General features: G+C 41.3%; 1 protein-coding gene across 1 annotated transcript in view; it reads left to right on the top strand.

The window, feature by feature from the left end:
• Nucleotides 1-15248, top strand: part of LOC124544808 (transcription termination factor 2) — a 317601-nt gene that overhangs the window by 159311 nt on the left and 143042 nt on the right. Inside the window, exon 10 of the mRNA XM_047123494.1 lies at nucleotides 8682-8781. Within this exon, the coding sequence (XP_046979450.1) occupies nucleotides 8682-8781 (100 nt within the window). The remainder of the gene's footprint in view (nucleotides 1-8681; nucleotides 8782-15248) is intronic.

Genomic DNA, 15248 nt, shown 5'->3' with positions numbered 1-15248 from the left:
CCAGAAGTCAACTGAAGTTCCTAGGACATATAGTTACGCCGGACAGTATTATGCCGAATCCTAAGAAAATGACTACTATCAAAGAGTGTCCCTATCCTAAAAATAAAAAGGAATTAAAATCTTTCTTGGGATTAGCCTCATTTTTCCACTGATTTTTGCCTACATCAATTAATCAGCCAAGAATGTTTATTACAGTTACTGCAGAAGAACATCATGTGGAAATGGACCCCTGAGTGTAGTCAAGCATTTGACAAAATCAGACACGCTTTAGTTAACGCCGCATTGTTACATCATCCGAAACTTGAACAATATTTCTGCATTGCCACTGATGCTTCTGAAACAGGCCTAGGCACTACACTTTTCCAAATGGATGATAGACAAGATATGAATACCATTAAGTATACTGGACCATAAAGAATAATACAAATTCCCCATGAAGTAAGTTACATACTTTCTGTCTGTAGTTCTTATGTGATAAAAGGTTTAGTCCACCACACAGAGATAAAGAAATATTATCAATGAGAAGATGTGTACCATTTATGAAGAGAAAATGAAGGAAAAGAGAATGAGAGGAGTATTTACTAACAGGACGCTGATATTAGACTTGAACCACAGGATGAGCTACAAGATGTATTATTTTGTTCATTATTTTGTATACAGGGTGGTCCATTGATTGTGACCGAGCCAAATATCTCACAAAATAAGCATCAAACGAAAAAACTACATGAACGAAACTTGGCTAGCTTGAAGGGGGAAACCAGATGGCATTATGGTTGGCCCACTAGATGGCACTGCCATAGGTCAAACAGATATCAATTGCGTTTTTTAAATAGGAACACTCATTTTTTATTACATATTCGTGTAGTACGTAAATAAATATGAATGTTTTAATTAGACCACGTTTTTTGCTTTGTGATAGATGGCGCTGTAATAGTCACAAACGTATAAGTAAGTGATATCATGTAACATTCCACCAGTGCAGACGGTATTTGCTTCGTGATACGTTACCTGTGTTAAATTGGACCATTTACCAATTACGGGAAAGGTCGATATCGTGTTGATGTATGGCTATTGTGATCAAAATGCCCGACGGGCGTGTGCTGTGTATGCTGCTCGGTATCCTGGATGACATCATCAAAGTGTCTGGATCGTTCGCCGGATAGTTACGTTATTTAAGGAAACAGGAAGTGTTCAGCCACATGTGAAACGTCAGCCATGACCTGCAACAAATGATGATGCCCAACTGGTGTTTCAGCTGCTGTCGCAGCTAATCCGCACATCAGTAGCATATGCATTGCGCGAGAATCGGAAATCTCAAAAACGTCGGTGTTGAGAATGCTACATCAACACTGATTGCACCCGTACCGTATTTCCATGCACCAGGAATTGCATGGCGACGACCTTGCATGTCGTGTACAGTTCTGCCACTGGGCACAAGAGAAATTACTGGACAATGACAGAATTTTTGCACGTGTTCTATTTAGCAACGAAATGTCATTCACCAACAGTGGTAACGGAAACTGGCATAATATGTACTATTGGGCAACGGAAATTCCGTGAAGGCTGCGACAAGTGGAACATCAGCGACCTTGGTGGGTTAATGTATGGTGCAGCATTATGGGAAGAAGACTAATTTGGCACCCATTTTATCAATGGCAATCAAAATGGTGGAATGTATGCTGATTCCTACATAGTGTTCTACCGATATTACTACAAGATGTTTCACTGCATGACAGAATGGCGATTTACTCCCAACATGATGGATGTCCGGCACATAGCTCACGTGCGGTTGAAGTGGTATTGAATAGCATATTTCATGACAGAGGGATCGGTCGTCGAAGCACCATACCATGGCCCGCATGTCCACTGGGACGTCCATGGATTTCTTTCTGTGGGGAAAAGTTTAAGAATATTTGCTATGGTGATCCAGCGACAACGCCTGACAACCTGCGTCAGAGCATTGTCAATGCATGTGCGAACATTACAGAAGGCGAACTACTCGCTGTTGAGAGGAATGTCGTTACATGTATTGCCAAATGCATTGAGGATGAAGGATGTCAGTTTGAGCACTTATTGCATTAATGTGGAATCTTGGGATGGCTGAACTAAGGTATGACAGCACAGCATACAACCATAGCACGCTCCAGTGAATCCTGTAACATCTTCGATCTTATCGCGACATTACAGATTGGGGGACAGTGTAGTGATGAAAGGGGCAACAGAGTTGTTATAAAAGTCTGTAAATTACTCAACGGACAGTATTTTTCAGTATAGGTATTTCGTTCATTCCAAGCAAGTGTTAATTCGTGACGTCATTGTTCAGACACGAGTTGACTGTAATCTGAATCCTCTTTAGCAAACTAGTAATTTCTCTTAGGAGATAGAATTTTATTGATTATGAAATATAAGTTCTTGAGGTTTATTCAGAATCAGGAATGTTTAATTAGTAATTACATGCCATAATTTATTTGTTTAATATAAAGGAGTTTAAAAATTTTTATGAATAAAAAAAAGTGTGAATTTATGTGTGGCTTTTACTCTGAGACGAGTTATCACTTAGAGTGCTAAAAGTGCATGTGTACAATTCGCTGACCTATGTGGTGAATTTTATTTTGTGATCTTGACCCGAATGGAGAGTAAATCCAGTTTCGTTTAAACTTTATGTGAGATAGACACATCATGTTATTACGAAAGAGTCGTTTAGCCCATTAGGGAAAACTGAAGCCTGTGCGCTCTATTTGAAATATGTTACATGCCAGTGCGTGATTGAGTGTGCGTATAATAGTTGCAAATGTGTTTGAACTTAATACACGAATTTGGAAATTAATTTTGAGACAAGTGCTGATTTTGACAAAAAATAAACCGAAAGTTTATTCAAAATATCGAGGTCCAGTTTTAATTGACACACTTATCACCTTGTTGATTATGTGGTCTATCAACACTGTAAAGCAGCTTAATTAATTCATTGGAAAGATTTGTGACATAGTAAGGCCCATTACACACGCACAATGATACATGAAGTTTGCTAACTGCATGAGAGTGTTTTTCTTTCCATAAATGCCAATAAACCGGCAGTTTCAAAAGTTAAATTATTAACTGTTGTGTAACTTCATTGATTGTCCTACACCACTATGAAACCTCTTCACAAGAGGTCTCAAGAAGCCGGGATTAATAACAAGAAGAAAAAGATTAAAAAAGAGGCATCAGAATAGGGGTAAGATACACAAACGGCTTCTCAGCCTGGGCGTGGACACCAGCGTTACACCTTCCTATGCTAATTCATTTATGGTCCATGTGGAGGAAATTTTCTTTGCTTCCCAAAACTCCAAACTACTTGTTTGCTTCAGGTCTGTTGGTGACATCTTAATGACTTGGACCCAGAGCCAAGACACTCTCGCTTATTCCTCCTCCTCTCACCACCCCCAAGAACGAGCTCCAATAGAGCAATCACCTCATCACCCAGTAAAATACCAGACTGTAAAAATTGAACCATATTGTCTGCAAAAACTTTAGCTGTGTATAATCATTCTCAGAAATTGGGGACATTCTACATGTAATCCTTCATGCCTCTCCTAAAGTGGTATTCTGCTGTCCACCCAGCTTACACAGTACTCTTGTCCATCCCTATGCCAACTCCATTCCCAAACTCATGCCACGTGGATCATATCTCTGTGTAAGAAGCAGACGCAAGACCTATATGTCCTTCCAGCAATCCTACTCCAGTTCTCTCACAGGCTTATCCTGTTCCTGCATGTGACAGCAGCAAAGGCTTATAACAGCTCTACTACAATTTCTGTACAAAATATTAAGTGGGTATGACTACGAACCACTATCCACCCAAATGAATGGTGACCATCAAACTGACCAAGAGCAGAGTTTGAGTTCCCAATCGCGAAACACGCTGCTCAGTACAACAAGCTTGATTCCAGTAGTTCCATCACTACCCATGTCATCTGGATCCCCCAGCACCAGCTTATCTGCACCACACAGATGGGAGTTGTCCTTGCAACATATTCTTTGTTTCCTCATCCACTTGGCTTCAATCTCCACTAGCACCCAGCCCCCAGCTCCCACATCTACACTTGCCTCTATCTTGTCACAGGACCCTAACTTCCCTCATCCTGCACCCACACCCTCTTTCCCACAATCTTTCTTTCCTCTGTTCTGTCACCATGTCCCAACCCACTCCATATCATTGTCATCATGTGCCACTTGAATCCACTGGTGTCAGTGTCCATGTGTCACATTCCTATCCCGTGCAACTTCAACATCTCTGTCCCACATTCCTATACCAAACAACTGGTATCTCCCTCTGAGCTATTGGCTACCCTTCCTCAACTGTGCCTCCCACACCTTGCGTCCTTTCTCCCACACCTTGCGTCCTTTCTCCCACACCTTGCGTCCTTTCTCCCACACCTTGCGTCCTTTCTCCCACTTCCCGTCTCCTTTCTCCCTTTGCCCGTTTTGCCTGCAACAACCCCTCACACTAGCCTACCAGACTATCTAAATAATTATGTGAATGAATAATGACAATATTATGGAAAGGACAGATTGCTACTCACCATGTAGTGGAGATGCTGGTTGTGTGTGTGTGTGTGTGTGTGTGTGTGTGTGTGTGTGTGGTCTACTTTGGAAGAAAGATTACTTGTTAAGTCTTTTTGTTGTGCCTAACTATGACTCATCTCCACTCTGTGGTGAGTAGCAATCTACCGTACTTACTCGAATCTAAGCCACACTTTTTTTTCCGGTTTTTGTAGTCCAAAAAACCGCCTGCGGCTTAAAATCGAGTGCAAAGTAAGCGGAAGTTCTGAAAAATGTTGGTAGGTGCCGCCACAACTAACTTCTGTCGTCGAATATATGTAGCGCTACGCAGGCATGCTTCGCAGGCACAAAGACAAATACTGGCACCAAAGCCTCTGCGTCAGTAAATAAATAAAAAAAAGGTGGAGGACGAGCTTTTTTTTCTCCGCCCCGAGTTTTGACCGCTGCATTTCCATACATTATCCAACGAAGTAAATACAAATTCCATATTGTTCCTCTTCGAACGTAGCAGCATTTCAATGTACTACGAAAATCCGACTGGCAAGACTGTTTGGGATATTTGTCAATATGGCCAACTCTGCTTTCTGAATTTTTTCCTAACTGTGAGAAGAAATGGTTGCTAATAGAAACTTTTATGAATTGTGAATCACATGCAGTATTCTCTTCACCATAAGAATAATACGAATATAAACATTTTGCCATGTATTCTTTCGTGTTTGCTGCTATCTCATTTAAATCCTGTCCGCCTAATAAACTACGAAACTAGAGTGAGACAACAGCAGACGCGGGAGAATAGACATACCATGTCATGTTTATATTCGTATTATTCTTATACCTAATAGTGATACAGTCAAAAATGAAGCACGGCAATTGACTAGATTTTTAAATCTAAGATGACTCTAATTTCTGTGCACAATGTAATGTACTAAAGAGGCGTCTGCAAAGATTTTCAAACGGAAAAATTTTTCGCTAAATTCTCGTTCAGAACACCTTCTATCATACGCAGTCTATTATTTGATTCTTGTTGATCATTCTCAAAGAAAGCAGCAGTGTAAGTAGCAACGAATAGCAGTCTCATGCCATTGTTCCGCTAATGAGACAATTCCTCTGTTTTTTTTTTTAATTGTAAGCGGCGTTAGCATGCATGAAAGCAAGCCATGCCGCGAGCGGCGACAGGCCGTAAACCCTCATTTTCAGAATGCGACAAACAATGCATGACACAGTACAGTAATGCATTTTCAGCTTTGAGTGACGGAAACACCTATAACAAAGAGAACTGCACTTGTCAAATCGAAGAAAAATAAGCAATCAATTCAAACCAGACGAAGCACGTGAAAAAGCTAGGGTACCCGGACGGAGCGCCTGACGCATGACAACGGCTACCTGGTAAAGCTTAACTGCTAAGCTTACGACTCGAACCAAACTACTACAGCTGTATCGTCATTCATTCAACCTAAATTGTGTCTCATATTACAATGGACCAAGTTTGTTTCGATTTGGAAGTGCGGCCTAAAACTTTTCTCTCCCCTTGAATTTCGAGTCTCAGATTTCAGGTGCGGCTTAGATTCGGGAAATTTTTTTTTCCTCGATTTCGAGTCTCATTTTTCAGGTGCGGCTTCGATTCGAGTGCGGCTTAAATTCGAGTAAATACGGTATCTTTTTCATAATTTTGTCATTATTCCATCCTGAATTTTCCATTGTTTGATTAGAATAAATAGAAAATTTGAAAACTGTCATTTGTGGATAAAGTAATTATCCCCTTCTATGAATATAAATAACCATGTATTTGTAACGCAAATAACTGAGAATACCACCACATTTTCTCTCTTCACTTCTCAAACAGACCTCTGTCATGACTAACAAATGTTTGTTGCTGTGGTTCAGAGCAGTTTTGTTTGTGCAGCTGTGTGCCTTGGTGGCATAGCTTATTGAGCAACTGCCAGACTACAAAGTCAAAGGTTGGGTTCAAGCAGTGCGTGTTCCTAGGATTTTTTTTCTGTCACTTATCACATCTTTCAGCTCTAACAAAAAGTCAACTTGCACTGTGTTTTGGAGAACATATTAAATTGTAGGTCCATTATAACTGGCATATAAGTTGTTCAAAATCAGATGAAGGCAAGAGTATACCACCTCCAAGGAAACAAAAGATCTGCTGTATCAATGCTACATAAGAAACCTTTGTAAGACATAGTCGTAGCAGTTACACTACCAATGCAATCCAGTTCGACTGATGCTGCACTTGCCAGTATTTTGTCCTCTCCCTTGCCCTAACATTATACAAAAGCACCTTGCTTAACTAGCAAAGATGAAAATGAATGAAGATTTGAATCTTCAGTGTCTTCTTCAATTGTACAAATATTGATAATGGAATTAGTTATGGGTGGCTCGATGATTCATATTTGCGTTGCTAGAAAAATAATAAATGAACTAAGGGCTCTGTCGTGATGTAACATTAGGATTTAAATCTAGTCTCCTAAAATGGCAATAATTGAATTGCATCACAAAATTACACAGAAATGTAAAGCTGTATGGAATGCTACTGGATGTCCTACATTATCAGAAATAATTGAATTTGTTTTACAATATGGAATAGTTTCTCGATTGGGATTGGAAAAATTCCATAACAGGCACTGATTTTGAGTACATGTAGGAGTGTACAATATTGCAGCAAACTCTTTAACTTCATATCAAGAAAGTGTCAAGAGACAGTTTTGAAGATTTCTTCCACCTTTGTACTGCAAAGAGAGAACATACAACTAATGCATCACTGTCTTACCCCAAGATTTAAATATGAATAGTTAATGTGTGTTGCTATCCCTGTTGAAGGGAGATTTGCAGTGATCTGTAGATCTATAACAACCAGAGAAATTGGAAGACATGTTTGCAATGAAGTTATGAGAAAAAAAGATGATTTCTTTTTCAGTTTCCAAAAGGATTTGGGAGGTTGAGTTGACACAGGATGACAGTCCAAGTACTTTGTCAAAAATTGGAGTTAAAATTGTGGTTTCACAGTATTTTGTTGAAGAAGAGTTTGATTTGAAAGTCTTACGTTGTAGTTATTAAATATAGTCAATTTTCAGGAGATGTAACACAGTGAGAGCGTGACAAATGACGGAGAATATACTTGCCCTCTTGTGTAGTGCCAATAGTGAAGTACAGGTGTGTGTGTGTGTGTGTGTGTGTGTGTGTGTGTGTGTGTGTGTGTGTGTGTGTGTGTGTAAGTAAAGAAGCAGTGTTCATGACGCATAAGTAAATGTAAGCATATGAAGTTCGTGTGAACATGAAATAAATGTACTCTCAAATATGGGTATGTCTGGACATAATTTGTTGGCGTGACATGTTTGTAAAGGGATGCCATTCATATTGGTGTGTTACCCCATAATCATCCATTTCGCAGGCATTATAGTTTTAACTGTTTGTGCTAGGGCCTTCATGTTATGTGATGAGGCAGCCTGCAAGCTTAAGTAAGTATATGAATCAGGTCCACTGGTCACCAAAGATTGCCTGTGTTACGGCGCAGCAGTATATTTCTGTGATTAGGTGTGGGCACCTTATTCCACTTACAAAAATGCTTAATGTGGAAGGATAAAAGTATGTTTCACAGCATTGTGTGCTGCGTATAATTAAGCAACAGTTCGAAGACAATAATGTGACAAAGCACCCTTTCATAAAGTAGCACCTGTGAGGCATATTCCTGATATGGACTCATCTGTCTAGAGTTTCAGCCCAGTGTAACAGTTCTGAGATGAGTTTGAGCATCAGTTTCATTCCAGACAACCAGCCTTCCAACATCGTTACCTTCTCCGATTTCGCCTGTAGAGGAGGAATTGGCTGCCATTCCTCCACAGACATTCAGGTACCTCATTGCAAGTCTCCTCAGCAGAGTTTGTGTTGTCATAAAGACAAAGAGTTGATCCGCCCTATATTAGCTCAGAAGTGGATTTTCTCAAAAGCCAGTGAAGTTTTTGGTCTTGTTTTGTGTGTCTGTCAATGACTTGACATTTATACTTCTAAGTAACTTGTTGCATTTACTTCTAAATTATTAAGAACATTTATGTCTTAACTTTAAAACCATCGTGTAAATTTCTTTTTAGTCTATTGCAATGTGCTTTATAGATGTTTTTCTTTTACTTTCACAGGTTATCAAAATTTGATGTTGTCATAACGACTTACAGTATTGTAAGAAATGAAGCTGGATTTGTTAATGCACGAGACAGTGACATCTGTGAGAGCAAAAAAGTGGGTATTTCATTAAGTTATGAAACAATCAATTTGTTTCGCCATGTCCTTAATGTTAATTCTTACATGTGCAACAAAGATAATTAAACTCAACTCTGCTCTGCCACTCTGTCAGTAATCTAACACTTTGCTGCACATTGACCTGAAAGAGTGTGCGTGCGTGCGTGTGTGCGCACGCGCACACTCACACACTCACATAAACGCAATTTGCACACACATCTGCAGTCTCAGAGAGCTGAGACCACACTGTGAACAGCAGATGGGAGTGGGAACTGGGTGGGGGTAAGGAGGAGGCTGAGGCGGGGAGGGGGAGGGATAGTATGGTGGGAGTGGTGGGCAGTCAAGTGTTGCAGTTTAGACAGGGGGCAGGAGCGGAGGGGGGAGGGGGTAAGTAACGGAAAGGAGAGAAATAAAAGGAATTGAAAGACTGGGTGTGGCAGTGAAATGATGGCTGTGTGGTGCTGGAATGGGAACAGGGAGGGCGCTGGATGGGTGAGGACAGTGACTAACGTAGGTTGAGGCCAGGAGGGTTACAGAAACGTAGGATGTATTGCAGGGAAAGTTCTCACCTGCGCAATTCAGAAAAGCTGGTGTTGGTGGGAAGGATCCCTATGGCACAGGCTGTGAAGAAATCATTAAGATGAGGGATATCATCTTTGGCAGTGTGCTCAGCAACAGGGTGGTCCACTTGTTTCCTGGTTCCTGGCCACAGTTTGTCGGTGGCTGTTCATGCGGACAGACAGTTTGTTGGTTGTCATGCCTATATAGAATGCAGCACAGAGGTTGCAGCTTAGCTTGTAAATCACGTGACTGGTGTCACAGGTAGCCCTGCCTTTGATGGGGTAGGTGGTGATAGTGACTGGACTGGAGTAGGTGGTGGTAGGAGGATGTATGGGATAGGTCTTGCATCTGGGTCAATTACAGGGGTATGAGCCATGAGGTAAAGGATTGGGGGTTGTGGAAGAATGGACAAGTATATTGTGTAGCCTTGATGGACGGCGGAATACCACGGTAGGGGTGGTGGGAAGGATAGTGGGCAGGACATTTCTCATTTCAGGAGGTAATCGAAACCCTGGCAGAGAATGTAATTCAGTTGCTCCAGTCCCGGATGGTGCTGAGTTACAAGGGGAATGCTCCTCTGAGGCCGGACTGTGGTAGCTTGGGAGGTGGTGGGAGACTGGAAAGATAAGGCACGGGAGATTTGTTTTTGTACAAGGATGGGAGGATAATTACGATCAGTAAAGGCTTCAGTGAGACCCTCGGTATATTTTGAGAGGGACTGCTCCTCACTGCAGATGCGGCGACCATGGGTGGCTACCGTATTTACTCGAATCTAAGCCGCACCTGAAAAATGAGACTCGAAATAAAGGGAAAAAAAATTTCCCGAATCTAAGCCGCACCTGAAATTTGAGGCTCGAAATTCAAGGGGAGAGAAAAGTTTTAGGCCGCACCTCCAAATCGAAACAAAGTTGGTCCATTGTAATATGAGACACAATTTAGGTCGAATGAAAGACGATACAGCTACAGTAGTTTGGTTCGAGTCGTAAGCTTGGCAGTTAAGCTTTACCAGGTAGCCATTGCTATGCGTCAGGCGCTCCGTCCGTATTTATACGGGTACCCTTCCTTTTTCACGTGCTTCGTCTGGTTTGAATCGATTGCTTATTTTGCTTTGATCTGATAAGTGCCGTTTTCTTTGTTATAGGTGTTTACGTCACTCTAAGCTGAAAATGCATTACTGTACTGTGTCATGCATTGTTTGTCGCATTTTGATAGTGCGTGTTTACGGCCTGTCGCCGCTCGCGGCATGGCTTCCTTTTGTGCGCGCTACCGCCGCTTAAAAAAAAAGGGAATTGTCTCATTAGCGAAACAATGGCAAGAGACTGCTATTTGTTGTTACTTACACTGCTGCTTTCTTTGATAATGATCAACAAGAGCCAAATAATAGATTGCGTATGATAGAACATGTTCTGAATGAGAGTTTAGCGAAAATTTTTTCCGTTTGAAAATCTTTGCGGCCGCTTCTTTAGTACATCAAATTCTGCACAGAAATTAGTCATCTTACATTTAAAATTTAGTCAGTTGGTTTGCTTCATTTCTGACTGTATCACTATTAGGCATAAGAATAATACGAATATAAACATGACACGATACGTATATTCTTCCGCGTTTGCTGTTGTCTCACTCTAGTTTCGTAGTTTATTAGACGGACAGGATTTAAATGAGATAGCAGCAAACATGAAAGAATACATGGCAAAATGTTTATATTCGTATTATTCTTATGGTGAAGAGAATACTGCATGTGATTCACATTTCATCAGGTTCCTATTAGCAACCATCTCTTCTCACAGGTAGGAAAAAACTCGGAACGTAGAGTTGGCCATATTGACAAACATCCCTAACAGTCTTGCCAGTCGGATTTTCGTAGTACATTGAAATTCTGCTATATTTGAAGATGAACAATACGGAATTTGTATTTACTTCGTTGGATAATGTATGAAAATGCAGTGGTCGAAACTCGGGGCGGAGAAAAAAAAAAAAAAGCTCGTCTTCTACCTTTTTTTTTTAATTTATTTACTGATGCAGAGGTTTTGGCGCCAGTATTTATCTTTGTGCCCACAAAGCATGCTTGTGTTGCGCTACATATATTCGACGGCAGAAGTTAGTTGTGGCGGCACCTATCAACATTTTTCAGAACTCCCTCTTGCTTTGCACTCGATTCTAAGCCGCATGTGGTTTTTTGGATTACAAAAACTGGAAAAAAAGTGCGGCTTAGATTCGAGTAAATACGGTAGACTGTACGGAAGGGGCTTCTTGGTATGGAATGGGTGGCAGCTGTCAAAGTGGAGGTATTGCTGGTGGTAAGTAGGTTTTATATGGACGGAGGTACTGATGTAGCCATCTCTGAGGTGTAAGTCAACATCTAGGAAGGTGGCTTATTGGGTTGAGTAGGACCAGGTGAAGCAAATGGGGGAGAAGTTGTAGAGGTTCTGGAGGAATGTGAGTAAGGTGCCCTCATCTTCAATCCAGACAGCAAAGATGTCATCAATGAATCCGAACCAGGTGAGGGGTTTAGGATTCTGGGTTTTTAGGAAGGATTCCTCTAGATGGCCCATGAATAGGTTGACATAGGATGGTGCCATGTGGGTGCCCATAGCCGTACCATGGATTTTTTTTTTTTTTTTAGGTAATGCCTTCAAAGGACAAGTAATTGTGGGTAACGATGTAGTTGGTCGTGGAGACTAGGAAGGAGGTTGTTGGTTTGGAACCGATAGGGCGTCTGGAAAGGTAGTGTTCGACAGCAGTGAGGCCATGGGCATTAGGAATGTTAGTGGACAGGGAGGTGGCATCAATAGTGATGAACAGGGCACCGTGTGGTAAAGGGACACGAACTGTGGAGAGTCGGTTGAGGAAATGGTTGGTATCTTTTGTATAGGAGGATAGGTTCCAGGTAATAGGTTGAAGGTGTTGGTCTACGAGAGCAGAGATTCTCTCAGCGAGAGGCACAGTAACCGGCCACAATGGGGCGTCCTGGGTGGTTGGGTGTATGGACTTTAGGGGGTGGTTGGGTTTATGGACTTTAGGAAGCATGTAGAAAGTGGGAGTGCGGGGAATGATAGGGGTAAGTAGAGAGATGGACTCTGGGGAGAGGTTCTGGGATGGGCCTAAGGATTTGAGTAGTGACTGGAGATCCTGCTGGATTACTGGAATGGGATCACTGTGGCATAGTTTGTAGGTGGAAGTATCGGACAGCTGACGGAGTCCTTCTACCATGTAATCCTTGCGGTTCAAAACAACGGTGGTGGAGCCTTTGTCAGCAGGTATGATTATAAGGTCGGAATTAGTTTTTAGATGATGGACATCACCTATCCCATCAAAGGCAGGGACATCCTGTGAAACCAGTCATGTGATTTACAAGCTAAGCTGCAACCTATGTGCTGCATTCTATACAGGCATGACAACTAACAAGCTGTCTGTCCGCATGAACGGCCTCCGACAAACTGTGGCCAGGAACCAGGAAACAAGTGGACCACCCTGTTGCTGAGCACACTGCCAAACATGATATCCCTCATCTTAATGATTGCTACACAGCCTGTGCCATATGGATCCTTGCCGCCAACACCAGCTTTTCTTAATTGCACAGGTGGGAACTTTCCCTGCAATACATCCTACGTTTCCGTAACCCTCCTGGCCTCAACCTTCGTTAGTCACTGTCCCCGCCCATCCAGCCTCCTCCCTAATCCCATTCCAGCAATACACAGCCGTCATTTCACTGCTACACCCAGTCTATTAATTTCTTTTATTTCTCTACTTTTGGCTACTTACCCCCTCCCCCCTCCGAACCTTCTCTCCTGCCTTCCGTCTAAACTGCAACACTTGACTGTCCACCACTCCCACCATACTATCCCTCTCCCTCCCCACCCCAGCCTCCTCGTTACCCCCACCCAGTTGCCACTCCCATAATGCACTGGTGCTGCTGTTCGCAGTGTGGTCTCAGCTCTCTGAGACTGCAGAGGTGTGTGTGTGTGTGTGTGTGTGTGTGTGTGTGTGTGTGTGTGTGTGTGTGTGTGTGTGTGCGTGGACGCGCGCGCGCGTGCGTGTGTGTGCGTGTGTCTACTGCTGACAAAGACCTTAATGGCCGAAAGCTTTAGTTGCATGAATCTTTTTATTGTGCCTATTGCGACTCTACCATATTTAATTCATACAAATTATAAAATATATTATGTAACAATGCAAACACTATCAGTTAACATCGGGACCATAAGAATGATGATTGATTTCTATTTTGTGTAGCACAATTTGTCATTTGCTTGCTGAATAATCTGTTAGTGTTGGAACCTTTCATTTTGGTTGTGGTCAGGTGATTACTGGTGGCACATTATATTAGATTATCAGCATCCTAACTTCCGAACTACAATTTACCGTTACAAAGTTAAATCTTATACAACTGGTATGCTGAACAACGAAAATACACTGTGAGCTTCTCCTTAATTTATATTCCTTGAATGTAAAAATGTTATAATATGTAATTTTTAACTATTACCATGAGATTGATGTAGTCTGGGATTCTAAGAAGTGCTAACAACAAAAATTCAGTCGTTCCATGTCAGGTAAAATTAATGTAAATTCTTGGCTGAGAGAAGGTGAACTGATAAGCCGAGACCACTTGTGAACAAGATTTACTGTTGGTTACTGGTTTCAGTAAGCATGATTACCATCCTCAGAACTCGATAAAACAATACTTATTTCCTATATCAGCTAAAACATTGCCACATATGTGAGGGACGAGATGAGTGATGCAGTGGCAAGTCAAGGTTAAAATTACAATATACAGAGTAACTCGCCAGATACTAGTGTCACTTAGCACACACTAACATGCACTTCATTGCAGCCACGACATCACTAAATTAGCGGCAGTGTTTTAGAAATAGTAGTTGTACAGCTGGTGTAGGAGACATGTAATAACCTTTTATCAAGATCTGATCATGGTATCCATGCTTATCAAAACTGGTAATCAACAATAAAGTTTGTTTACAAGTGATCTTGACTAAGTAGTTCACCTTCTCTCAAGTAATTATTACAGATAGCCTCTTACAACTCAAGATGAGTAAATTCATGTGAATTTTTGGGTTAAAATTTAAGTGTTAAGAAGCAAACACACATTTTAGAGATCAAGGCAGGATGCTAATTTCTGTTCTATTTTGTGCACAATATATCTGACTGATTTGCTCATCTTTTTCGGCTATTCCTGACAATGAGGACAATTACATTATATGAACTTCAGCCAGAAGAATGAAATCTTCAGCTTAGTTGAACACACAGAAACAAATCTGTGTCATTAATATTGGCAGAAGATTAGAAATTACTAAAAGTTTCTGTTGAGTTGCCTCTGTAATGTGTGCAAAGTGGTTTACTTCACTTCAGTTAAAATTAATATGTTCTAACAACTTGGTACTCTTTAGAATAAAAAGAAATTGGCTGATGTAAATTCAAAGAGCTATTATTCCGGCATTATAGATATATCAATTTACATCAAGAAAACGAACCAGCTAAGAACTCTCTTCAGCAAAGTAATATTGAACAGTCTGCCTTGAACTGTAAGCAATGGTTTAACTGGGGTACATGACGTAACTGCTACACACGTACCTACCTTATGACACTGCATACTTTAAATCTGTCTGCACATCCTCAGCCTGTTAACCAGCCTGCTCGTACATGGGTTATAGTTGTTCTTACACAGCACTGCTGTGTGTGAACCTGATTAAACATTGCATGAGAACTACAGTACACCAGAAGGGCTCAGTACATCATCAAAGAATCTGTAACCTTTATCCTCCAATTAAGTTTGTGTGTATTTCAACATTATGCAAAGTTGAAAATGGTAGTCATAAGAATACAAGGAGCTTGTGAGATGGAAAAGAATTCCAATTGGCAAGGCAATTCAACCCTTCCGAATTAGCTACTCGCAC

The sequence above is a fragment of the Schistocerca americana genome, chromosome 8 (genome assembly GCF_021461395.2).
Source record: "Schistocerca americana isolate TAMUIC-IGC-003095 chromosome 8, iqSchAmer2.1, whole genome shotgun sequence".
Classification (NCBI taxonomy): Eukaryota; Metazoa; Arthropoda; class Insecta; order Orthoptera; family Acrididae; genus Schistocerca; species Schistocerca americana.
The sequence above is the reverse complement of the archived record's forward strand: the minus strand, read 5'-3'. Positions and strand labels throughout refer to the sequence as shown.